This window comes from Clinocottus analis, unplaced genomic scaffold (assembly GCF_023055335.1).
Source record: "Clinocottus analis isolate CAN_PGR_092001 unplaced genomic scaffold, fCliAna1.0.p SCAF_11, whole genome shotgun sequence".
In the NCBI taxonomy this organism is placed as follows: domain Eukaryota; kingdom Metazoa; phylum Chordata; class Actinopteri; order Perciformes; family Cottidae; genus Clinocottus; species Clinocottus analis.
The window spans coordinates 15,724,345-15,751,459 of record NW_027175832.1 but is presented as its reverse complement, the minus strand read 5'-3'; the positions used below and the strand labels follow the sequence as shown (position 1 = coordinate 15,751,459).

At 43.1% G+C, this 27,115-nt stretch overlaps 2 protein-coding genes across 2 annotated transcripts; one reads left to right on the top strand and one right to left on the bottom strand.

The window, feature by feature from the left end:
- The first annotated feature begins 761 nt into the window (after positions 1–761).
- yes1 (YES proto-oncogene 1, Src family tyrosine kinase) lies at positions 762–22,970 on the top strand. Its single transcript, XM_068602645.1, has 12 exons — positions 762–1,104; positions 8,852–9,143; positions 10,234–10,333; positions 12,129–12,227; positions 13,164–13,267; positions 13,512–13,661; positions 14,729–14,884; positions 16,364–16,543; positions 16,886–16,962; positions 17,773–17,926; positions 18,780–18,911; positions 20,854–22,970. The coding sequence occupies exons 2-12, from the start codon at positions 8,861–8,863 to the stop codon at positions 21,060–21,062; spliced, it is 1,644 nt and encodes a 547-aa protein (XP_068458746.1). The 5' UTR covers positions 762–1,104; positions 8,852–8,860; the 3' UTR covers positions 21,063–22,970.
- Positions 22,936–27,115, bottom strand: clul1 (clusterin-like 1 (retinal)). The gene is made up of 9 exons (XM_068600944.1): positions 27,039–27,115; positions 25,944–26,060; positions 25,687–25,835; positions 25,432–25,602; positions 24,522–24,966; positions 24,044–24,164; positions 23,733–23,952; positions 23,337–23,515; positions 22,936–23,147 (listed from the first exon to the last, which is right to left on the bottom strand). The coding sequence occupies exons 2-9, from the start codon at positions 26,044–26,046 to the stop codon at positions 23,132–23,134; spliced, it is 1,404 nt and encodes a 467-aa protein (XP_068457045.1). The 5' UTR covers positions 26,047–26,060; positions 27,039–27,115; the 3' UTR covers positions 22,936–23,131.

Genomic DNA, 27,115 nt, shown 5'->3' with positions numbered 1-27,115 from the left:
TGGTTTAATGATAAAAATGAGAACAGGTTTATATCTTTGGTAAAAAGCCAGATGGTGGATTGTCTCCTCAATCTGAGTCAGGGATGTCGGCCATATTGGTCACAAGGGAAAACCATTCAATAGGAGATGATGATACGTTCAAGTGTCATCGAAAATAATAGAACATGCCGGGATGGAGCCAAATGAACGAAACGACAGAGCAAGAAAAAGTTATTGGTAAAGTGCTTTTGCTTTGAATTGTTTTGGGCAAATGTTTTTCCTCTCAAAACATCAATTACAATGTGAAGGGCCAAAGTGTCTGTTCACTCTGCACTTTGTTACAAAGTATACAATAATTTAGGCTGAAATTATTAGTCTATTGACTATATGTCTAATATGTCTATTAACATATTTTGAGAATAATAAAAAAATAATCATCATGGCTTTGTCCTATACACAGTACGTACATGTATGTAAATTCGTTAAAACATTTTATGAAACAAAACGATTAGTTTCGAAGTGTCATTAGCTGAATTGATTTTTACCTGACAGCATGAGCCATAACGTGTATGTTATGATTATTCATGGTGATAGGCCTACGTGTTATCTACACAGGGATCAACGTTACATTACATTACATTAACAAGATTGGATTTCTTATCGTGTTAATGTAATGTAGGTTTAAACGTTTAAAAAGAGTTGGGAAGCCCGGATGTACGAGGTTAATCTGAGTACCTGAACGCAGCATTATTCCTTCTTTGGCCTCGTCGGTTCCTCGGCACTAGTCAGGCTATTGTTGTGTGTCTTTCGGGGCAACCGTGACCCATCAGCGGGCGGTGATTTGTGGATATTATAACTGCTTTGCTTGGCTCTCACTCCGCCATATTAAGCAGCTTTTGTCAGCTGCCGTGTGTCCTCGTTTTTTAAAGGAATATAAAGCAGACCAACGGATGACTTTGTGCTGGGGAAGTAGTTAAACGGTATGGGACGGACGGACGACTGAGAGTCCACGTTAGGAACCGCTTCTTTCTCAGGGTTGTCGACGTGAAACAAAAACGTGGAGTAAAGAAGAAGCTCACAGGACGCATGTAGCCGAAGTAAAACACTGCAAACGTCGCATTCAAGGTAAAAAATTAAAAAAAAGTGCTCGTATGTGTGTGTCTTGTGAGCGAGAGCGCGGGGCCTTGTTAGTGCTCTGACACTTGGGAGAAAGTTGGGAAAAGCGAGCAGGAGAGTTGCCTCCGCTCTGTTGCATTGTTATAAAAAAAAAGGTCTGTTTTGTTGTTATTCCTGAACCGGAAACTTGATGTGAGGGTTTATTTACTTGTATTCTTTGATGAAAGTAGAACACGCAGAAGTAAAATACTCTCAACCTGTCCTGGGAACAATGCTAGATTCCTGCTTTTACACCGTTTTAGTCGTGAAATTAACACAGTAATGAAATCACATTTCTGTGATTTTGTGTAGCTTCATTTCAAATGTGTTTGAGTCCCCCCCTCCCCCCCTAAAGCGTAACCACCTACTGCTTTCGTTCTGCCTCACCCAAATCTCTATCTCTTCTTGCACTATCAGCTGCTGCAGGCCTCAGCTCTTTTAAGGCCTTTATTGTAAGACACACATACTGTTACAACTAACCTTCCAAAATGACATTTCTGTGTGAAAGTGATGCCTCTTCCTGCATGCTTTTATTGTGGTGGTGCAACTATACTTACCCAGATTGGCATATTCCTTAAACTGCATGTGTGTGTAAGGCGATCTAAAGGGCAGGAAAGCTGTTGTAATGTTGTGTGTCCCGTGTGTTCATACAGCCACTGTCCCTGATAGTGGGTGCTTATATACTCCAGTGTCACAGTAATCCTCCTCCACTGTAATCCCTCTGTTCGTGCAGACCCGATTGGCTGGACAGTCGTGTCTACCTCACACACACATCGAGACACACACAGCTGGAAAGGAGAGGGCTGTTGGCAGAGGAGTGAGGAGCGCTAACAGGTGGTGCTGGCCGGGGTTCAGGAACTTGAGTTTAACTAGAGGATTTAAAGCTCCTCGCGTTCTCCTCAAGTGTCCTTGTGGAACTAGTGTGTCTCTACAGTTTTGACAATTCAAAAAACAAAAAAATCCAGTCTGGCGAAAAGGTCAAATTTGTAACCCCTCACTCTCTTATTGCTAGTTTTTCCTTCCTTTTTAGAAAAGGAAGAGTCCTCTGGTTTCAGATGTCATCGGTCAACGATGTGGCCGCAGAGGACCGGAAGAGCTCTTTTTTTATTGCTTGAAGATGGCCTTTTCTCTCTCCCTCTCCCAGCGTCACTCTTGCCATTGACGGGCACAGCAGGTGGCCTCAATGGCATGAATGGATTCGGAAGGAAGTTTCCCCCCTCCTCACAAACACACACACACACCAACACACACCACCCCCGCTGGCCCTCTCCACTCATTGTGATTGGCAGAGATGGCAGGCCGCCCTGAAGATAAGACTGAGCTGCGCCTCAGAGAGTGTGCCAGGGCAATTACTGAGTTACGCTTCAGTAGTGGCTTTGCAGCCCCTGGTACCTCCTCGTTGCTCTGTGATTGTGGCCAGTGTTTACGGTGCAAGTCTGTCAACTTGGCTTTCGGGCTCAACGCACTGGATTGGTCTCTTCATAGCATGAGCAAGTTTTGCTTGTGGACTTCACATGCCGCTGTTTGTCCAAAGGCATATAAGGAAAAACTCTTATCAGCAGCATTACAGTCTCCTAAGTGCAATGATGGCCTTTGTTGTAGGGCTGAAAGGATCAGCGTAAAACAACATTATAGTGATCAATGAATCCTTTAAGTCGTTTGCCAACATTCTTGTTTCAACTTCCCAAATGTGGGGCCTGCTGCTTCTCTGTGGTTAATATAGTCGGAATCTGAAGACTTTGTTGTTTTGTCTGTTGAAACCAGAACTATTGAAGATGTTGACTACTTTCATGTGTTCACAAGGCTGAGTGTCATTTGAAGAACTCTGATACTGCTGCACAATGGTACCACTACTGCATATCTGGCCTTTCCAGCCAAGGAGTTGTGATAAAATGCCTCCCCCTCTCCCTGTGCAGCTGGGATGTAGCGTGGCACTATGATACCGTGCTACATCCCAGCTGGGTGTGGTAACCGTAAAACGGACCACACCTGACCAAACCCAGCTGTGATTTTGAATGCGGTCAGAGGTTCAACAGACTTGGCGGACATTAAGACCGGAAATAGCTGCATTTGAAACGAGGGTTTTGTGAGACCCTTTTTTTTCTGCGAAGATATCATGCTCTGGACTACTTCCTCTTCAGAGTCTGAGGTAAACGTGTGGTGTGCTTACACATATGATGGCTCCTTGCAGGATGGCGGCTTCTTGTGCTTCAGCAAAGGGAGAGCCAGGTTTTTGTTGTGTTGCCGGACGCTTCCTTGCATTGGCACTCCCTCCCTGCAGAGTCATCTGCCAAAGTTGAACCTGGCAATGCAACGAAAGATGGAATAGTGGATCCTGAATGACAAACCACTGTCATGTTTTAGAATCTAACGCACCTTTTTAAACACATTGATTCATTGATACCAACACTCCGACACCAGTGTTTTCGGTTTGAATGCCAGCTTGTACTTTTTAACCCAAAGAGGCCAGTGCAGCTGTACAACCTTAGAATAACCTTGCCTATATGTAATAGTCAAAAACAGACAAAGTTTTTTATACTTAAAAAAAGAACTATCTCATCAAAGAAGACCTTCACTGGAAAGTTTAGGTTAGTCTTGGAGTTACACATCCGTTCCCATTTGCTAAAGCCCAACTATACACTAACTAAAAAAATCTTTAACTGTAATTAGTGATTATACACTTTTTTTAATGAGTTTTTATGTGCTGCCAAGTGACTGCCAAGCTTATACAAGGCAGTGGCTCAAAGGTCGAAGGGCCTCTCCCAGTCCACTCCAGAGTTGCATCTTATCTGATTAGTCAGAATGGTTTACTAGGAGCTCAGAGCTGTGTCATGCTTGATGAATGAATTACACAAACGTCATGGCAGGCAAAGAGATCCCATTTACACGGATGGAAAGTCCATGCTTCTTTCTGACCTCCATACAGCTGGCCAATCCAAGTGTGACGAGGGTGTGACTTAGATTGTTTGTTTTGAAGGTTCACATAGTTTCTAAGTCAAGTGATCTGAGAGAGAACTAGACTTTTGCACCGCCCTCCAAAGATCTACCACGCGTACAGGAGACTTAAGCCAATCACAGGCTGTTTCAGAGACGACCTGTGAGAGAAGGTGTTGGTTATTCTACGAGATGCGCGACCACATCCCTTCGATGAAAGTGTGATCCAACGACGGGACACCCTGCAGGAAAGGTTGTTGTTCAAGCATTGGCGACATCTGCCTGCACTGCAAAGCAACATTGATTAGTCAATTTCCAACATTTTCCTTCTCCATCTCTGAAACGCTTTGCCAATACTGTGGTTTGCTTTGTTCGCAGTGAATGAGCAGTACTCGTACAGCACAGGTTACTGTATGAAGGACGATGAAGCGCGTGCACATTGCGGCGTTCGCCTGCTGAGAGGGGAGAGCTGCTGGATGAGGGCTGTGTTTTCAAATTCTGATGGATTATTTTTTGTATGCCTTTTTTATAATAAAACTGCCTTCCCTGGGATACCACTTGAATTACTGTCGATGTAGAAGGGTAATTATTAATTTAGTTTGCCCTATGATGCCAAAACAGTTTGAGCTTATCCCAGATTTAACGTCAACAGTTTGTCCTGGTTACGTGTCGTGCTGGGATGGTTTTCTGCTGAACGCTGCCTGCATGCATGCAAGCAACAGCAAAAGCTTCTCTCTCGCGGCTCTCCGGCCTTGTTGTATTGGCCCTGTGGGAAGCGGCAGCCTGCGTCTCCTTAATCTGACACGGCATCACTGGCAGTCTGGCACACAGCCTCACATGTCTCATGTCCTTGGAGGAGGTCTGGCTCCAGCGTTTGTTTGAGCACATACCACTGCCTTTTGTGTGCGCTTGGACAGTATGCCTGGAAGTAAAGTTATTCACAAATGTGTGGGAGTTGTGTGAATAAATCTCTTTCTATTGCATGTCGTAACTGATGCCTCTTGTTTTTAAAATGTCCAAACATAGTGTCTCTTCTGTTGTAAAGTAAATGTAAGCGTTTGAACTCAGCTGCTGCGTCTGAACTTGCACATTTACATTCTTATAAATATGCAAAATAACACACTTTCTTACAATGTGTTTAATTTTAAATAGATGCTTACTTTTTTTTAACGTGTGTGTGTGTGAGCCTCATATAGGGAAATCATTGGAGAGAGGATATAATAATCTGCCTTGATTAGATGGAAGCTTGATTTGAGCTGTCATTAGTTTTAGTACATTTGTCACTCAAGAATCATTCTCTTCCCTGTAAATTTCCTCACTCTTTATTTCTGTTTTTCATGAACCTCTTTCCCCTCCCAGGACTGAGACATGTCATTTGAGGTCCCGTTGAATCTGAATGAAATACTTCTCAGGGGATGGACCAGGATATTCTGTAAAGTAGTTGGCACAAAAGCTTTAGCATTAGCATTTGTGCTGCTCGGTGTCAGCATGTGTATAGTTCAGGGGCTTGTGAGTGCGCTGGGAAATTCATTTGTTAAATGTGTTTTGTGTTTTTCCCAACGACTGCTTTCGAAGTTTGTTTTGTTTGTTTGTTTGGGCCGGTAGGAGCCCCACCAGGCCAAAAAGAAAATGTAATGCCAAAAACAAAACAAATATCCATTTCAGTGTTTACCCAATATTAATTCTGCAGCGGCTCATCGCTGTGAGGTCATGAATGAAAAAAACTGTCTGTGGTTAGTTCACATGTCTGTATTAACTGCAGAAAAATTGAGTATCTATCATCTAAACCGCTGAAGTCAAACAAGTGAAGTGAAAATCTTATTGGTAACCAGCTGAGTACAAACAGACTGGGTAGTGAACCGTAGCTGAGCTAGACCAGAGAATATTCTGTTAAAACAGAATTGGTGATGGTTTGTCCTCATTGTTCACCGGGAAGTTTGCTGGAAGGATTGCAATGTAGAAGACTTTCATTTTGAGTTTTCAATAAATCCCCAAGACATCCCGAGTTCAAGTCTGGATTTTGCTGTCAGCCATGTCTTGTGTATATCTTGAGCCAAAGATCCAAAGAAAAAGTTGTGGGCGTTGAACTACTTTTGACACGCCAGATCATGCGGCAACCCCGTGGACTCGCTCAGGCTTGCTATCTATACATGGCCATTTTAGGGAGCGACTCCTCTGGGTGCATGATGGTGTCAATGGGGAAAGGTTTGCAAATCATTTTGAATAGGGGAGTTTTTTTATTACACTATTCGCCTATAATTACATGACAGCACTTGGGAACATTAATCAAAAGAGTTTCAACAGAAAGGGGAACTACTGATACCCGAGAAAAGGTTTTAAAAGGCACACACGAGTTTTGAAGTCAAAGTGCTTTGATCCTCATCATTCCAGTTGCTGATCCGGATAGTTTGCTTGATTATTAAAGCAGATATTCCACATAGTATTAACGTGAGCTGTTAGACTGACACTGAATCTGTGATTCATCAGGATTAGCCATGGGTCTGCCGTGTTTGTTTCAGGGAGCCGGCAGAGGATTTGAATCATCGATACGCTCTTTAAGCTACACAGGACACCCTCACACCTTGTTTTCTTTCAGCTCAGCCATCCCTTTGCTGTGGCATTAACTTCAGGATTAGACTCTTAAGTGTTTTGGACATTTGGAAACGTAGTGGCTGACATGTGCGACAGGATGAGGTCAAAGGTGGCGGTCATGTTTATGTTGTCTTCTGCTCTGATGTCAGCGGCTTCTCCTATGACGCTTGTTTAGTTTGGTCCACTGCACAGTGAATTAAGACCTGCAGGTTCAAAGCACCTAGACAATTATTTTCATTATTGATTCATGTGTATTTCCTCGATTGATTGTCAGCTTTATAAAAATATACATTTGTTTATTTAAAATAGTTGATTAATAGTCGATACATTTTCTGACAATCGACTAGTAGTAGATTAGTCGATTCATAATTTCAGCTCTACTTGAGAGGATTACATTTTTTGTAGAACCCCTCCCCCCTCCTGGCGAAAACTAGCTTGTCCACATTTTTTGAAATGTTGGTAAACTACCTTGACGTTTCCTTGAGGAAAAAAGTGTCTTCACTGTTCAGATCGATTCTTTTCTGATCTGTTTCCTTGTACTAAAATAGAAAAGCACACCAACATCTCAGCCGTACCTCGTGTTTTTCAGCCGTGAAGCTATAAAGAAGCTAAAGGACTAGAAAAGTTAATCAAACTACATATTGTTATTGTCATTTTACACCAACTACATTGCAATTTTGTAAAGAGCAGGCCTGTTGCGTGGCATTTTAAACAACATTAACAAATTGCCAGGACAACTAGTGCTGCCATGCTCGCAATGCTGTCGCCACCAGCTGTTGTTCTGATAAATCGTCTCCATCCATCATCTCACCCTACTGTCTATTTCCGCTGCCTCAGCATTGGCGTTTAGTCCACGCCGTTTGTTCATGGACGTAAGTCGATACAACATTCATCTCAAATAAGTACATCCATCCATACATTGATTGTTGACCCTCACAAGGTTTAGTTGTAGCGTGACCTTTACAAGCTGACGCCATTCTTTAAGTAGAGATTCAATCAATTGTTTTCATCACCAGGGGATTTAGTTCCAGTTTGATAGAATCAAGATTTGGCCGATCAATACATGCTTTACAATTCAGAAAGGGGAGAGCGGCCTGCTTCCGACATCTCACCTCTTTGAGATGTGAAGTTTTAAGGATTTTAGGAGTTAAACTTAAACTATGGACCACTGAGGTCTGAGAGCGACCCTCTGTGTTCCCATCCATGAGTGACCGCAGCACACACCTCTGCTACTGTTACAAATGCCAGCATGCAACCTGTCGCTGACCGGCATTTGAAACTACGTCGTAACATTTTACAAATGCCAGAATATGAGTCATCGACAGTGGATTGGTCTTGGACCGGAGTGTCCCTCTGTTGTGCAGAGACGGCTCGTTTCATTGTGTGCACTCGGAAAAGACACACCGGCAGCGCCTCTCGACGAAGAGGCCAGAGGTGACGGAAAAATGAATGAACAGAGCAGACAAACACACTTACACACTCTTAAACTGTCATGCTTTCAGATATGGAAGTTAACTGCAACATGACTTGTTGGCTGAGGCATAAAACTGTAAGGCGATAATTCTAGGTTTGTCTTTCTGTTAAAGTGACATCATTTGGTCTTTGGGTCACATGCACACGCACACCAACTCTTCACACCAGAGGGCTCTTTGCCCCTCACAGATCTGTGTCAGTGATCGTGTGATCACAGGGGAGCTGAAATGGCCACAGGCTCCAACAGGATCTAGTTTCTAGCTCTGGTAGCTTGACATGCTTTTGTTCCGACTTGTGAAGTCATCCGTTTGGCATGCGGTCTTTGTTTTCTGCATGGGAGAGTTATCCCAAGACCACCCCGAAAAAAAGCCCCAGACTAATAGCGTAATTATTTCTCTCCATATTGCGACAAAAAGCACAAATCTGTGCTAGTAGACCTTGTGTGAGATTCATTATTATTTCTGTGTCACTTGATATGCCCATTTTACTTCATGGGATAAATTCAAAATACAGTTAATACATTACATAGTTTGCGGTTGGTGTTGTAAATGTGTATCTAACCGCGTCCAGAGAGATTTTAGAGGACCTCGGGTTTCATTGACAGTTGGGAACTTGTGTTCACAATTAATGCACTGATGGCTTCATCAATATGAATTAAGATGAAGTAGTTTGAAGATCAACCTCAATCAAATCTTCTTTTTCCTTCTCCTCCCTGCAGGCTTTGACGATGGGTTGCGTCCGGAGTAAAGAGGACAAGGGCCCGGCGCTAAAGTACCGACCCGACAACTCAAACGCCACGCCAATCAATGCCCACCTGGGCCACTACGGGCCCGACCCCACCCTGATGGGTCACTCGCCAGCTATGAAGACGCACAACAACAGCTACAACAGTCACGCTGCCGCCCTCACGCCCTTTGGTGGGGCGTCTTCCATCATGACGCCGTTCGGCGGGGCCTCCACCTCCTTCACCTCAGTGGCTGTGAGCAGTCCCTTCCCCGGGGTCATCCCAGGTCAGTTCCTGGACAGGATTTAAGGTTTCAGTGGGAGACACATGAGACCAGGATCAAAGGAAACCTGCATATGTGATTTAAAAGAAGGAAAGGCTTTGAAAGTTTCTCATCTAACTTTGGGTCCCCAAGCCCCTTCAGAGAAGAAACTGATGTAAAAGCTGTTTTTAAGATTAAATGAAAATGTTCTTGACTAATTTGCAATCCTCGCAACATTTTTATTCTGTTTGCCTTGGGTTTAAATCAGTGTACAACTTTAGAATAAACTCTGCTCAACATTTGTTATGCGCATGGCGTAATGAGCAGCAGATGTTATGCAAATGAGACATTTTTGAGGAGTTGGTCGAAGAGGAACCCCAAATAGGTTTCTTATACGGGAAGCAGTGCAGCGGGCATGGCATCTCCGCAGCCAACAAAAACTATTACATGCAGTGTGGATTATGCACGCACACATTTTCATTTGCAACAATGCTCATAGTCAGGACCTTTTTTTTGATTTGGGATTTTGTTGGTAAATTAAATGACTCTTGGTGGCATGACAAATTGTCCTGTGCCATTTCAGGTTGATAATAGAGTGGATGGGGAAATTATCCAGTAAATATACTCGGCAAAGAGTAAGGTTTCCTCCCAAAGCGCACAGGCACACCCTCAGGCCCTGCCTCGCTCTCTAAAGGAGGATAATCTGCCTTGAAGGGCTGCTGTAGGTCTAATTCCTCCTCAAGATAAACCTGCCAGAGTCCTGTTGTCTCTCTGAACTCTGTCACTTCAGACTACAAACAAATATACTCCTTACATGTACGTGTGTGTGTGTGTGTCATGTGTTTTTTAAATTAATCAAAGTTAAGAGAGCTGGTTGAATTTGTGTTATGTTAAACAATAAACGATAAACAGTTATCAGCATAATTCTTTATCAGTTTTGTTTGCTGAAGAAATATTCTAAAAGTAACCCAAATAACATGTTGTGTCTTTATTTGAAGGTCAAATGTCGTTGGCGCTGTTTTCATTTGTCGTGAAACGTTTTAAGATAAAAATGAGACTGGATTAAAGGAATCTGTGATTAATTTTTCGAACACTCGGTTTCTCGTGCTTTCAGGGGGCGTCACATTTTTCGTGGCGCTGTACGACTATGAAGCGAGGACGTCAGATGACCTGTCGTTCAAAAAAGGAGACCGCTTCCAGATTATCAACAACACGTGAGTGCATTTGCTTCTACACGGGCGGACTCCTGCTGTGTGTGTGGACGTGTGTGTGTGTGTGTGTGTTTAATCCCTCATTGTATTCAGGTCTGATATCGGGGCAGAAATCTGTCTGGGTTAATGGCTTCCTCTAATGGGCCATCTGTTAAAGTCGCCATTGCTTTTCTCCTGCCATAAATCATTCCTCCAGTTTAGCGTTTTATATTTGGGTTGGAGTGTAAAACACACCGCTCCGGCCTCATTTATTAGAATGTAAGCAATGCGTATAATAAAATAGATGACTGTGTTATCAACATTTACAGAATTTGTATTCAGACACCAACAAAGCATTGAAAATGAGCCTTAAGGTCAAACTCACTGGGTTATTATGGAATCCGTTATTTCTACACATTTTGCTCATTTTCTAATGGGTTTTTTTTGCGGTATCCCTAATATACAATAATTATATGATGCACTTTATTTCTAGAACTAAATCCTAGGTAATAACAATGAGTTACAATGAAAAGGGAGCAGCAGCATCATCATCATCTTCCTCCCAGGTGGGAATATGGGCTGAGCTCCAAATACTCAGCAAATCACGTCTTCAGCCGCTGTCCGTGAGCGTGATGCATTTGCAGTGATGAAAATACCATCTGCTCTCAGAGAAGAGGTGGGAGGAGGACAGATTTGCTCAGTTGTTACAAAAATGCCAGCAGACAGATTTTCCCTGAACCTCGGTTCCTCCTCCGTGAATTCAAACTTCTGCCGTTAAGGATAGAAGTAACTGTGGCCAGATGTGTGGACCCTATGAATGCAGTATTTTGTTTCTATGGTTTTAAAATGTTTTCTTTTCGCCGAGAGTTTCTGAAAATTCCAAAGTGTGGAAGTAGAACCGACATCACAATACATGAAGCACATTTACACGTCAGACATTATATTTTCACGCTGTGCCACGTATCTGAAGGCATTAACCAATATTTTGATTTCAATTATTTCTCATCATTTGTTGGTGAGTAATGGTGACACTTTCTGTGGCGCTCGTTTAAATAATGTATTGAAACAAACTTATAATGCATTTAAAATTCTGCTTCTAGGATTGAATATAAATCTCCATTATGCGTTATAACAATAATCACATTAACATTAATTAGAATGTTATCATGACTGATAGTCAAGTACCATAATACTTTGTAATTGCTGGTCACTCACTGACATTTTAGATTTAATGATTTCTTTACTTAACTTAGTCAACACTCACAATTGATTATTATATGATATATATCTATGGGAACACACTATGATCATATATATATATATATATATATATATATATATATATATATATATATATAAATATAATTACAGACACAGCAGTCATAGAAAGTTTAACTAACTAAGGATAACTTTGAAGTGCTTGTATTTTAGTGATTTCCATTTTCCGCTACATTTCAGAAGGAAATATTGTAATTATGAATTAATTTTCTATACGTCTCAGACAACTGTAGTCACTCAGAACTTTCAGATTGACAGTTTACATTAAAACCTCTATTAAAAACATATTGTAATGAGGTAGGATTTTGAATGCAGGACTTGTCGTTGAGTGTTTTTTAACATTGTGATATTGCTACTTTTTATTTGAAAGGATCTGAATATCTCCTCCGGTGCTCGGCGTGTTTTTAAAACATTGAGTGACGCGCGTTGTGACCTTGTTTCTTTTTTATCCCTTTTTTGTACCTGCAGTCTGATGAGCAGGTGTATATTATTCAACCATGCTTTTGTGAGTCTCTGATTTCTCATGCTCTTCTGTGTTCAGGGAAGGCGACTGGTGGGAGGCTCGCTCCATCAACACCGGACAGAAAGGTTACATCCCCAGTAACTACGTGGCTCCAGCCGACTCCATACAGGCTGAAGAGTAAGACGTCATTGCCTTTTTCTAACTCCCTCTATCTCCGTCATCCTCCAGTTTACTTTCTCCTTCACATTCCTCTTCTGTTTATCACCCAGCTCCATTAGTCCTTCTTTGATTAAGAGGACCGGATGCGGCCGGGCGGTCGTGCAATGTGACTAACCCGTCATGTAGCGACCTGCAGAGACTCAAAACAATGAATCTCTGCATCGCTGAGAGTCGATGACGTTCCCATTGTGGTTCATCCGGTGTGACAGCTCTGCTTTTAGGCAGTTTTTGCCTGGTTTCTCATTGGCCGACAGCCATTTTACTATAATGCAAGATGTATATACATTCTCACAAGAAAGAATCCTGTGTAAACCAGTTAAGTTTGCTCATGGTCTAAAAGAGTCGATGCAAGTGATCAACAGAGTTCCGGGTTTTAGATTCCCTCAAAATTTAGTCTGGGAGAAACTGTGGGCGATGTCTTGAAATAGACTCTTACCACTTTTCAGCAGAAGTTGAAAAGCTAGATTTAAGACTGTATACAGCAGTCAGCTAATGTTTTACCTATTTCTAATAGTAACCCATCTATATGTAATGGAACAAAGCTAAATAGCGTATTGCAGGGAGCAACGTTATTAATAAGCTATAATTATAGTTGTATGGTTTAAATTATTTTGACTTCAATTAGATTTTAAGCTATTTAATCCGCTGTGAGACTTTGAAGGTCACCACAAATGAACCATATAAACATGACGTTATATGCTCACTGACTAACATCAAATGCCTTATATTTTCCTGCTCATCTGCTTTTGATTACAGACGGGATTTATAAGATTCATTTAAAAAACATCTCCTGCCATATCCATATAACTAGAATAAGAAAATCCTTAGTTGTGCTGTACATCACTTTTAAAGCTCCTCGTGTGTCTCACTATCTGACTGTGTCTCTCCGTGCAGATGGTACTTTGGTAAAATGGGCCGCAAAGACGCTGAGCGGCTCTTATTGCTTCCAGGGAACCAGCGGGGCACTTTCTTGGCAAGAGAGAGTGAGACGACCAAAGGTAAGAGGATTTCCTTCTTGAAAGCAAGACTGTAATTATATTGCTGCAGTCTAGATGTGTAAGGCAAGTGATGAAAGCTTCCCTTATTTATGCTTGTGCACGCTTGTATTGTAGCTGTTTATGATTTTAGAATGTAAATTAAAAGTAAAGTATGTTTTATATTTCCCTGTTATGTAAAATGAAAGCTGAGAGGCTTTCTGCTCCTAAGAAGCATAATATAACTTCCGTTCCGTGGCTCTTAAAGGTGCCTACTCGCTGTCTATCCGGGACTGGGATGAGGTGAAGGGAGACAACGTCAAACACTACAAGATCCGAAAGCTGGACAACGGTGGTTATTACATCACCACTCGGGCCCAGTTTGAGGCCTTACAGAAGCTGGTGAAACACTACACAGGTATGCAGCCGTCCTCCTCAGTCTACGTAGACAAAGTGTAGTTTATTACGGGACAGCAACTCTTTTTTTACATGACTACATGAGTCTCGAAATTCTTTCGAGACTCATATAGTCTGTTTTTTTCATTTATACTTTTTTAGTTTTTTTTTGCAATCCAAAGTATTTCAGACAATGAATTCAGTGCTTTCAGCAGACGATGCATAATTCAGCTGCAGATCAGCTGGGATATGTATTGAATATGTTTTTCTGTGGGGATTCTGAGGCCGTGCGTTCTCTGACACGGTCTCAGCTCAGCAATCACGACAATGTCGCCCCAAAAAAGCAAAACCATGTGAGACTTAAGCCAAAAAGAGCCAAAGGAGGCATGAATATAAAAACGTCTTAAGCCTGCTGTAATCTCCTCAATATTGACAGAGAGGCAGCTGTGCCTTGAAAAATAAATAAAAAATGCAGACTGTTACAAGAAAGCATCTGGATGATTTTACAAGGACTTTACAAGAATACATTTAAACTCCGAGAAGCAGAATCCATAAACAAGAAGATATTTGTTATGTGGTACTTGATTTTAGGTTGTGTGTTGTTGACCCTGTCCTTCACGCTTCCATATAATTCATGCGATACACCAACTGCAGTGCTTTTTATAGCTCTGACTCCTTTTTTGTTATCCTCTAAGTACAGCCCTTTGACTCCAGTCAACAACAACTTAGAAGTCATACATGTGCAGGGGTTTCAATATCACAAGCTCCATGTTTTGTGTGCAGAATACTAATGCTACATTTGTACAAGATGGTTAGCGCTGCTGCTGTCGGCTGCATTGAGCTCTCAAAAACCTCCTGATCTTTTTTGCTTTCTTACTGAAATTGAAATCAAATTGAGTTCACCGGAGTTCACGTCATTATGGTGAAATCACTATACCATTTGATTATTTCTGGAACGAAGCGCTTAAAAAAAAAAGGGATTATTCTCTGAGAGATGACGGGCCATGACTTCTCTGGCTGATCGCTAACAAGCTACAACTCCAAGACCTCTTGGTTTCTGTGTGTCTTTACGTGTCTGTTCCTGTCCAGAACATGCGGACGGTCTGTGCTACAGGCTGACAACTGTGTGCCCCACGGTGAAGCCTCAGACTCAGGGACTAGCGAAGGATGCCTGGGAAATTCCACGAGAGTCACTTGGACTGGAAATCAAACTTGGCCAGGGCTGCTTCGGAGAAGTCTGGATGGGTAAGAGACCATGACGTTTACACACAGTACATGTTTCAAACATGCACGCGTATTGTCCTGCGAAGTGATTTATGGACGACAAATGAAGCCGTATATAAATACAATAACATCCAAACATGGTTATTGATGAAAATTTAAAATTCTTTTAAATACATGAAATTGTGCATTTGTATTATTTAACATCTATCTATTTGTAAAACAAGAAATATTTCGTTCTGCATCAGAAATATGTTGGTGAATCTTTTATTTTTAGTTATTGATTTCATTCATATATAATAACTATGTTTGTGTACAAATATTGTTGAGAGAGGAGAAATGTTTATTTATACCACATAGTGCATCCTTCCGTGTGCGTTCATTAATATTGAAACTGATCTGAAACCAAAAATCATAAATTAGTAAAGAATACAAACAACTGCATGCACAGATACTCACACGGCCATTTAGGCTTACAAACAGAGACAAAGCATCCGCTGTACATTATTCATAACTAATGTAAATTTAATGTCAAACTAAAGCAGTAAATGTATATCGACTGAGGTAGTTTTATAGAATTATTCAGTCTAGCTTTAAGCTCCCTCACTGGCCCACTGATTGCTGTTGACACACACACACACACACACACACACACACACACACAGCTCTGTAATCACAGGTCACCTCCTACGCTTCAGTTCTCCGGCCTGCATGTGAGACGGGGGCCTTTCAGTGAACGCGACTCTTCTTTCATCACTCGGTCTTTCATTAAGCGCGGCCTGCAGCAAGCCTCGACCTGCCTGCAATCCCAGGAATCTGCCTCTGTCGCTCCCTGCACCGTTTTGTTCGAGATAGTTTTGCTACGCCGCGACAGCTTCTGACTGAAAATCCCTTTCTGGCTCATGCATTTGTTCAATATCAGGTTTTTAAAAAAAAAATGTTTTAATGTGTTGGCTTGTGCTAGTTGACCGCCATTCTATGCTCACCACCTCATGTTATTATTACTATTAGATAATATCATTGCTCTACTTTGTGTGTGTGTGTGTGTGTGTTCAGTCAGTGTAATTCATTCATGAAGGTCAGCCTTATGACGGAAACAGTAGATATCCCGCCTCAGCTCATTGTATGCAAGCAGGGCGTGAGTAAGTAGCTCTCAACCAGGAAGTGCCCGATTATTTTAGCTGTCGTTTTTCTTTCTCCCCATGAGCTGCGCTCCACACATGGGAACACTGCCAGAGATCCCTGGCGTGATTTTAGGATTGACTTTTTTAATCACTTTAAAGGGGTCAGAAAGCCTTTAATGTTTTGTTTTTCCCTTTTTAGGGTTTTAGTAGTCCAATGTGTCACTTAATACATTGGAAAAGCCTTGAGGTTAATTCAATTCCTCAATAGTACTTAGAAACAAATGCAAACCAATGTTGCGTTCGTGCATCTCGCAAATACGAGTGATCATTTCTTTTACGTTTTGTGTTTTGTTTTTTTTTTAAATTTAATTTTATTCAGGCACATGGAATGGCACGACTAAGGTTGCAATCAAGACCCTGAAGCCCGGCACCATGTCTCCAGAGGCCTTCCTGCAGGAGGCTCAGATCATGAAGAAACTGCGACACGACAAACTGGTGCCCCTCTACGCCGTGGTGTCGGAGGAGCCCATCTACATTGTAACGGAGTTCATGGGCAAAGGTAAGGAAGAGGTCAAACGAATGAGCAACCGCTCTAAACGTGCGTTTTTTTCTAACAGCCAGCTGGGGGCGACCACTCTGGTTGCAAAAAGAAGTCTGATTGTATTTCTATAGTCAAAGGAGGGGCCCCGTGACCCTCCTTTGACTTTAGACAAACGCAACACTGCGCTGAACTTAAGGAAGAAGACCTTTTGCGCTCATGTTGCCTTCGATTGCTTCCGGTTATTTGAGTGTTTTCTGATGCTGAACTCTCTTCTCAACTGATCCTGCCTTTCTTATTTGAGTGTTGTGTTTGTGCAACGCTGAGACAGATGTGTTGATTCTACTCAACTCCTCTCGACAGGTAGTTTACTGGACTTCCTGAAGGAGGGAGATGGTAAATACCTGAAGCTGCCCCAGCTGGTGGATATGGCTGCTCAGGTGGGATACAAACACAGCATCTGAATACAAACACACAGAATCTCTCTTTGTCCCTGACCTGCCCAGCTGCTGTTTTTTTTTTTTTTTTTTTTAATTTATTCTGTGTGTGAGAAGGATTTACATACATCAGCAATAAACAAAGTCCGCTCTATGTTGGCAACTTCCCAGTCGAGTGTGTAGGTGTGTACGAGTCAAATATTCAGGCCCCGTGATTAGCAGTTTGTTCTCCATCTGGGTGTGGTATTTATTTAATATCGGACGTCTCTACCCTCCTCTCGTTCCCCACCACTTAACTGCCACTGTAGCACTTAAACACAGCTCACCAGAGGCCACTTGAGCACGCTGGTTGAGTCACCGACCCTGATCTGCTCTTAATTTGCCTCTCTGCGCTCCCAGGCTCCCTCTTCTCCTCACTCAGCAGAGTGGAAAATGCTTGAGAATTAGTCCGAGGCAAGTTGAAACCTCGAGACTCCTGAGGGAGTTTACAGCCAGCGCGAGGAGATGGCTGCGTTCAAGATTTTTCCAATGGTTGTTGTGGCTCCATGTCATTTAATTAAAAAAGCCCTGCGTTCATATCTGGGCCCCGAGCAAAGTGTGTATTTCCTAAGATGACATCTCACTCTAACTCCTTTTTAATTCTTATCATTGGAAAGTAATATTTGATCTCAATCTTTTTCTTTGGCAGAATTTGCAAACTATTTGTCCTCGACTGTTTGCTTTTGTCGCGTCCTGATGCAATTTTCTCATTGCCGACCCCTCCCCCCCCTCCCTCCTCTCCCTGTCCGTGTGTCCTATCCAATCCCGCCTCAGATCGCAGACGGCATGGCCTTCATCGAGAGGATGAACTACATCCACAGGGACCTGAGAGCTGCCAACATCCTGGTGGCTGATAACTTGGTGTGCAAGATCGCAGACTTTGGCCTGGCTCGACTCATCGAGGACAACGAGTACACCGCCAGACAAGGTGCGTGTGTGTGTGTGCGCTTTTGTGAGGACTTGCATTGGCTATAAATAGACTATTTATTCCGAACCCTTAACGCCTACTCTGGAACTTGAACTGATTTCTACCACCGCGACAAAACTGTTTTAACAACTAAAACAGTTTGTTCCATCTGCTCGCTTATCTTCTTTTAATTTCATGTGATGGTAAATGAAATATCTTTGAGTTGTTGGTTGGACAGGAAAAAGGCATTTGAATGTCTCATGTTGCTGTATTGACCAAACTATTGATTAATCAGAAAGGCAATTAGCAGAATAATCAGTAATGACAAAGATTACATCCATACTTGAACTGCAGTACAAGAGCACATGCTGATGCGTTTCGTTCACCGTGCATCCTGTTTATTTAGGCCACAGTGTTGTGCGTATTTATTGATTAGTCGATCAACAGGAAATGAATCGTCAACAATTTAAGAAGGCAATTTACGGGATGTAGTTTGTACTGACCGCAATATAAACACAGACACGTGAATATGCTGCGCTCGGAGCAATTAACGTGGCATAAAAAGTGAGAAAGATGACTTATGGCGAATGGGAGAGGAGGTCACAGGTCAAACAAACACTAGACTGTGTCCCAGGGTGTTGCTGAGCTATCTTAAAGTTGTTTTGTGTGATATGTTTTATGTTTCTTTTATACTGATGTATAGTTGTTTATGTTTTACTTTGTTTATGTACTTCTTTTAGGCCTAAATGCAACATTTTTCTTAAACCCAACTATGTGTTGTTCTTGCCAAAACTAAACTAAATAGTATGTTGCAACTCTAAACACGTTGGTTATTCCTCTTGCCTGACTTTGTTTCGTTCCTTTTTTTTTTCAGGTGCTAAATTTCCCATCAAGTGGACGGCCCCTGAAGCGGCTCTGTACGGCCGCTTCACTATCAAATCAGACGGCTGGTCGTTTGGTATACTACTGACGGAGCTGGTGACCAAGGGCAGAGTACCGTATCCAGGTAACGATGGGACGGCACAGTTTTCCAGTTTTCCTTTTGTTACCAATAATGTTCGGTTTGTTTGCTTTGTCTTTCCATCTTTTGTTTTGTTCTGTTTGTCTCCGTCTTTTGTCTCCAGTGTAACGCGTCTTTGAGTATCATACATTTTTTTTAAATTTTATTTCTGGTTTTAAATTGCTGCATTACCTTTGAATACGTTTCTCATATTTTCCATCATGGAAAACAGGAAGAATTCCTTCAGGTTTGTCTCGCATAATTCCAACATCCTGCTCATCATCATCATCAGAAGCTTTTAATTGTATTGTTCTCACATGTAGATCAGAATAAAGAAAGCATAACTATATATAGCTATGATATCAGTCCACACAGATTTCCTCTATGGGAAAGAACCACTTACTCTCTCACACATGACATTGTTTCTGACCCCTGCTGGTGAGGAGCAGAGCTGCAGTGATCACAGCGTTTGGCTGGCACTGATTACAGAGCGTGCCATATGGAAGACTTAACCACCATCTCTCGTCGAGGGCCATCTGGCTCCTGTGGCCCTTTTTTTGGTTTCAGTCTAATTATTCAACCCAGAGCTTCTTTTTTTTCTTCTTCTTCCCCCTTCTTCATATTGTAGTATGACTCACAGGACATTTGTGACTTGTTCTGCAGTCTTTTTGGGGAGTTCTATTTCTGTTCTCTGCTCTTAAACCGTAAAAGCAGTTTGATGCAGGTATACCAAGACCACGTGCCGAGCATGGGAGGACATCATCATCTTTTCTATTTCAGTCCGCGCGTGTACGTAGATAGATATGACGGGCACGTTATTAGAGCTGAGGGCTTCGGATCCAAGACATAAATCACACTAACACCTCAGCATCCGACATACCACCGCACCATATCCTGGTCTCAGCAGTTGCTCTGGGTCTTTCCTCTCCCCCAGTGTGTGTGATAATCTGATCCCCCGCTCTCCCACAGAGAGATGGAGATGGAGGAAGGTGGGGGGGGGGGGGGTTGTGGTTGTGACCATACCACTGACTCTGTGTCATAACCTCTTTTAGCTGCAGCTGAGCTCCCCATGGAGCTGTTTCAGCACCATGTCACAGGGTTCAGGATCACTGTCTTCCTGTCTTGGGAAGGAATCCACAACTCTGGTGCTTTAGTAGGGAAGGAAGAGGGCACTGGGACAACTTCTATTTATAATCACATTTTATTTCTACAAACTACTAACAATGTGTTTGCCCTGTGAGTGTTGTTGCATGAGGTTTTTTTTTTGTCATATTGTTCCTTTAACTCAGTGGTTTGCGGGGGCATTTCCACCTCCTGTCAGCTGCATGACGCCAACAATTGCTGCAGGCTTCAAACCGAGCTGCCTCCTAATCAGAACTTGCACACTTGTTTTTGACCAGAAAACTTGGGAAAAGGCCACTTTTTGGACTAGTTTTCTCAGGGACAAGTTACATTGACTTAACTATCCAATAACTTATAGAGACTGATCACTCCAAACCCAAAAATACATCATTACAATTGAATACATAGGAACTTTAGTTCCTTCGTGAACCTGCTCAGAACGAGGTCTGTAGATTATTTTGAAGAACCAGGTCAGGATTTTTGGAAAGAAAGATTTGATTATTTTATTTGTTTGGCACCTCAAGCCTAGAGCCATAAAGATCTATTATTATATTCAATAAAAGTCACACATCTTTACGACATATCTTCAAAACTAAGCAACTCACGACAAATAAATCTAGATTAATACATGTCATGTAAGAGGGAAAATGTCTCTTTTTTGATTTGGGGAGAACTGTACCTTTTTTTTTTTTTTTTTTTTTAAATAAATAAAGAAAGAATGATAAAATAAAGGCTACAAATAATACTGTATAATAGCTTAGTGTGTTTCTTAAATGCTGTCCAACGGCAGTCCGTTTAAACCGTATTGCTCTGTGTCTTTCCCCAGGGATGGTGAACCGAGAGGTACTTGAGCAGGTGGAGCGGGGTTACCGCATGCCCTGCCCCCAGGGGTGCCCCGAGTCCCTCCATGAGATGATGAGGCAGTGCTGGAAGAAGGACCCAGACGAAAGGCCTACCTTCGAATACATCCAATCGTTTTTGGAAGACTACTTCACAGCCACGGAGCCGCAGTACCAGCCAGGAGACAACCTCTAGTCTGGGGGGTTTTTAGTGGCGGGGGAGGAGGGCATCATTTGGAGGAACATCAGGGGAGAGAACAAAGCTTGGGACAAAGGAGAACTTCAGCATGTGGGGGCGGGAGGGGGGAGGGGGAAGGAATGATGAGGCTTCAGAGAAAGAGGTTTTTAAGGCTACAAACTAGTCCTCGACCACGCTAGTATGTCTTCTGAAGTAGAGGGTTGTCTCCCCGGGGTCAAATATGTGGGGGCGGGTCCAACTGTGCAGATTGATGCTGGTTTGTGAAACTCTGGGGAGCCCGCTAATCATAAGAATTCATATGAACTGGCCACAACACTGTGATGAGAATAAGAGGGATTGTCTTCTAATTTATAATCAACGGCTTCTTGCAGATTTTTTTAAAAAACTTTTTCTAGATGGTACATTTCCCCTCTCTCCTCCAAGCCCGCCGCCCCCTCCCTCTGTTTATTTTATTTCACACTCAGTTCTTTGATATTCAAATCTTTTGTATGCGCGAGTTTGGTATGATTTTGTACGTTGATAGGTTATGTTTTTAAAGCAACCAACAACTGCGGTTGAATTGTCAAGTGTGCGCCTTTTTCGAGGCTTTGATGGAGAAGGTGCGAACTGAAGTAAATGATTACTTTATGGATGAACGATTGTACTGGGAGATCGATGCGGATGGACACAAAGTATGTGCAGAAAGATGTATTTTTAGCACGTGTGATCAGGTGGATGAATGAGAACATGAGCCGACCGTGTCAAACATCCTACAAATTCTATTTAATACGGTCACTTGACTGGCAAATCACGTGGATTTTATTACACATTTTCATTCTTTTCTCTTTTCTTTTTTTTTATTTAAACAGGGACTTGAAATCATAAAGAGGTATTTTGAAAATATACACAGGCGGAAACATTTTTCCTTTTTAACATTTTATAAATGTTTTGACATTTCAGCTGTGAAAAAGAAAATAGCATCTTGTCTTTTTTTTGTTTAGTGCACATTTCTGATTGCTGTAACGTATTGTTCTCCTTATGTCACGCACATGGACACAGTTTCACATCGCAGAACCTGATGGATGGTCTAGAAATCTGTTGGATCTATTAAATTCACGTCATCAGGTAAATCATAGACGCAGCTGTTGTATTTCTTTCTTTCCTTCTCAGTAAAATTCCACCAAACCTATGACTTAACGGGCCGTCATTGTCCTCAGTTCTGTGTCTGCTGGAGGGAAAGTTTCATCCAAAGCAAACAAAAAGATATCTTATTTTGTAAATGCAACTATGCAAAATCAACCAGTGATTTTATTTTTATGGGACGAAAAGTGTGGAGGGGTGTTTGCCTGTGTCAAGTTTCCCTTCGTGGTCTTCTTTCCTCCATTCCCAGTTGTAGAGATGATGGATGACTTCTGGAGTGAAGCAAGTAGAAAACAGACAATGCGGCCGTGTCAGGGATGTCGCGCTCTTCTGGATGTTGAGAATATGAGTCTAATATCACGTTCTTAGAGGTACGGTCACTGTCGGTCCAGCAGTACGGGATGGAGATGTAAAGGCATCTTCTTATTGTCATTCAATAAGTGAGCTTAATTGGACAAAGATGTGAACTTTTGTTTTTGTTTTTTTTATGTGCGTCACTCACAAGAACCTAATGTGATTGTTTTCCTAAAGATGGGACTTGAACTAGTGGGGAGATGATAAAGAAATAACTGAGACTGGTAACTAATATGATTTTTGTACAGAAAAAAATAAAAGATTTACTCAAAGGTTTTCCTTGAGCTCTCTTGTTCTTGACGAGCGAACGACGTCGGCGCTTCGTGCTCCAGCTCGACCGCCGAGAAGGACATTTATAATTCACTCAAGACTCGAGAACACATCTGCATTTCACCCGTTTGTTTTTATTTATGTGCACTATTTGACAACATGTCTGATGTACATGTTCTTTTTACGTTTAATAAATATGATTTTCATGGTTTATTTGCTGTGTGTTTACATTTCAACAAGATTATGCCGACTATACAAGACAAGCTAGTTTATTTTTTTACAAAGAAGGTGCTTGTAGACGTATAGAAATGGAGACGGTTGTTCTATTCATCCTCGTCCCTGTAAAAACAACACAAAAAAAAGGCATTCGTCAGAAAAGTGTATCACACTTGCAGCTTTCCTGAATGCAACATCTAATGACAAGATGTGTCTTTATATTTTAAAGCAAAACTACAGTAGAAGCTCAACATATCGGACCGAGACGCTGGCTGCTGGCTGTGTGACAGTGAAGCTCATTCGTGTTCTCACCTCACCAACTCCTTGAACTTGTTCAGAGCCTCCTGGGCCACGTACTGGATGAAGGCCGGGCCCCGCAGCTCCAGCTCCCCGGGAACGGAGAGGAGAAATGGGGCAGAGTTCAGGATGTTCACCTCCACTCGGGTCTCATTTGCAGATGTCTTCTGTTCGCCGTGGCTCTTGGGCGCCACCTGGAGGGTGGAAGAGGTCACCTGTTACACCAACCAGCCTGTCTCCAATACCAGACTCAACTTTTTCCCCACTTATCTAAAAGAGGTTGTTCCTCCGACTTGCTTTTTTTGGTTTATTTTATATTTGTTTAATGCGTAAATGTTCAATTTGTTGATCAGTTACAGACTATTTCAGTCTCCACCATACACACTGTTACTCTGCCTTTCTCTTTCTCACCATGATGATGCGGAAGATGTTCTCGGTGCTGCTGTCGATCGCAGTCCGAGCCACCCAGCTGAATTCGGCCGCCATGTTGCTCAGCCAGTTGACGGTTTCTTCAGTGTGGCGCTGGACAATAGACAAGATCTCCTCGTACTGCTCTCTGGACACGTCCTGCATCTGGGAGACCTCGTCCAGCTCCACGTGCAGCTCTCTAACGCTCGGGCACTCTGGAGACAAGAGTTAGCGGTCAGACGAGCTGCCGTGTGCGAAGATGTCCGCTGAGGTCAAACGATAACGGTGGTGGTGGTGGTGGTGGTGCTTCACCTGTGAGCAGAGGCCCCTGGCAGGCCTCACACTGGCCCTGCAGCTGCCAGCACTCTGACGTCTGCCTGCGAAGGTCCCTGCACAACTTCCTGTTCTGCAGGAACCGCGGGAAACTTTCCCTCCCTGCACAAAACCGAAACACGTGCAGCCGTTGGATGTGTTGAGTTTAGCGGTAAATGTAAAGATTGTCAAGCAGAGAATCGCATTTCTGTAACATACTGCTTTTGAAATATGACCAGGGAAATTCCTAGTGGACTAACACACTTAGTTTATTTAATGCACGCCACAAAGACTCCCCCGAAACTTTAGAGGGAGAGAAGTGCTCAGACGTTTTTGGGAAGTAAGTAATTCAGCATTAAAAGCTTAAAAGAAGGACTAATCGACAAAATAAATCTTAGTCAACGAAAACCAAAAGTACAAATTGGTCAAAGAGGGGACATAGTGCGACATATTTGGGCCTCACTGGCGTCAACCCGCTGCCGCTACCTTTCTTCTTCTCTTCCTCCGCTGCCACGTGGACGTCCTCAAACACCTGGGTCACCACCGCTCCAAACTCCTCCACCACGCTCTTGCCGAAGTCAAAGAAGGAGTCCAGCACCTCCTCCAGCCCCACGCCCTGCAGGAAGCCCGAGTCCCGGCCGGCGTCGTAGAGCTTGGCGGCGCTCTCCTCCGTCAGGACGTCGCTGGCGTTCAGGAAGGCGCTCCGCAGGACCCGGTCCAGCCTGCCCCGCATGCTGGAGACCAGGGCCACGCTGCGGCTCACCAGCAGGCCCACGCGGCTGCTCAGGCGGTTGAAGGAATCCTCGATGCGGTCGACCTCGGTGTCGGTGTTGTCAGCTCCCTGATTCACCAGGATGTCCCCTGGGTCCTCGCGAGGCTCCTGGGGGCCAAAGCTCCTGGACACTCTGCGGAAAAAGTTATCCACCTGCAGTGTGAGAAGTATACGAGGTGAGTTTATTTTACTGTTGTGTCGGGCTGTGGTTGATGGCCTCGGGGTCACACCGAGGAAAGAATTCTGCAATACAGAGTTATATTTGCTTCTTCTAAAACTATTCATAGGAAATATACTCTGAGGCAAAGGACAGAGTCTGTCTCATCACAGCTCATAGACTTGACAAGGGGACAAATAAAACATTTTAAAGTGTGGAACCACTGGTTTAAAGGAAAATCCTTTTTTTTTTTTTTTGCAAAAAAAAAATGTTTTGTGGCACCAAATTGTGCTCCTGTCATTCATCACACGTGCATCTCTTTAGTCATCAAAGCGTTTCTTCACCTTGCATGTTGATGTATTTGCGGCGTTGGAGGTGAACAGCGAGACGATGACACTTTCAATTGACAAACATTGGTGGCTGTAAAGACTTTGGCGGTTCCAGCGGTGTAGTTTTCATACCTTGGCTTGGAAAAGGCCAAATCCTCTGCGGCAGGTGGAGGTGTAGAAGGTCTTACAGGCCTCCTCCAGACAGGGTCTGCACTGCACCCACTCGGACTGCAGGGAGTCTTTACACTGGCCCTCCGCCTCCTCCAGCTTCTCCGTCACCTCCAGAGCCAGTTGGTCTGCCCCCTGGAGGCAGGAAGGGAAACGTGTTTCATGGACTTGCTTTCTGCCTGCCGTCCTTTCCGCAGAAGATGTGGTGGTTGTTCTTGCCTTCTTCTTGTCACTGCTGTGTCGGAGAGACTTCATGAGGTGTTCATGCTTCTGCTGGTTCCTCCACATCACCTCCCTCATCTCCTTCACCCCATACAGAGCTCTACTCACCTCCTCGTCCACCAGTTTCTCACCATTTAGGGACAACTCTGAGAGACGGAGGGAGAAATAAAAACACAAATAGTTGCTTTCAACGCCCGTGCATAAAATCCCACATTTCCTCAGAGGTGCATTGAGAGTCCTCTTTGCTGACTCACGCTTCAAGGTGTCCTCTGAGATGCCAGTGGGTTGGTCCTCGGGGGCAGAATAAAGGACCCCCAGCGTCGCCACCAGAACGACCACACCGAGCGGCAGCTTCATTGTGGAGCTCAGAGCTTGAAAAGGTAAAAAAAGAAGAAGAAGAAAGAAGTGATGATGACGAGACACGCAAACCGAAGAAACAAAAACAACAGGTGCTTTGGTGTCTGCTCCTGAAAGCTAATAGGATTTGAGTTTGAGCGGGATTAAACATCAACACTGGACATGTTCCTCAGTAGCTCTGCCTCTTGGGGGTGCTACACATCTGTCTAGACAGAATAAACAACAACCAGACGCCCGATCATTCATTTGAGCTGGTTGGACGACAAAGATCTGTCACAATGCGACAGATTCAGTTTGCTTTGCTTTGTCTTGTTGTTTTAAATGTTCCTACCATGAAGGGTCCACAACCGGGGCCGAGACCTTCACTCGATTCCTCATGGGGCTCAGTTTGAAAGGTTCCTGTCTGGACTATCTGCACTGTCACAGGTCAGGCTCAAGTCACAAAAGCTGATATCATATTGTGTTTACAGATTAATTTGTTAACCTGTTAACAAGCTAAACTCACCTGCCCCAGTTCCGTTACACGAGGAGTTCCATGAGTTGGCATCCAGCGGGGATTTACAGTTAATTCGGGATGTACTATTTATGTGAGTGAGGGTTTAAGCTGCCGGTGTCAGCTCTAGTGTACCCTCCTCTCAACAGATCAAGCTGTTGTTTCCAACAGGCACCAAGATGAGCACAAGAGGCTTATAGTGTATATATATATATATATATATATATAATGTATCATTTTGAAAATAAATGTATTGATGAGAGACTGATGTTGCAGTAACCATCACAATATGAATCCCAAAAAGTTAAAGGGAGAAAACGTAATGCAGCCGAGACGGTGGCAACATGAATTGAATCAAACTAAAGTTCGTTCTCGTGACCTCCTGTGTGAACAACAAAGCGCGGTTCCACTGAAAAAAAAAAGAATCCACTCAAGTTAAATAGAAACCACACGGTTACGATGACTAATCCAAAGAGAGCATCGCGACAGAGGAACTCACCAGCAGAAGACTGCAGGGCGACTCACTGGCAGGAGGAAACAAAGAGCTGTGCGTGGACAGTCGGCTGCAGGTTTGTG

Coding starts and splice junctions, on each gene's coding strand:
- clul1 (XM_068600944.1), bottom strand. CDS start 26,046: ATGAAGCTGCCGCTCGGTGTGGTCGTTCTGGTGGCGACGCTGGGGGTC. Junction 25,836..25,943: donor CTCAGAGGACACCTTGAAGC/GTGAGTCAGCAA, acceptor TCCGTCTCTCAG/AGTTGTCCCTAAATGGTGAG. Junction 23,953..24,043: donor TGCCAGGGGCCTCTGCTCAC/AGGTGAAGCACC, acceptor CCGCTAACTCTT/GTCTCCAGAGTGCCCGAGCG.
- yes1 (XM_068602645.1), top strand. CDS start 8,861: ATGGGTTGCGTCCGGAGTAAAGAGGACAAGGGCCCGGCGCTAAAGTAC. Junction 13,268..13,511: donor AGAGAGTGAGACGACCAAAG/GTAAGAGGATTT, acceptor TGGCTCTTAAAG/GTGCCTACTCGCTGTCTATC. Junction 14,885..16,363: donor CTTCGGAGAAGTCTGGATGG/GTAAGAGACCAT, acceptor AATTTTATTCAG/GCACATGGAATGGCACGACT.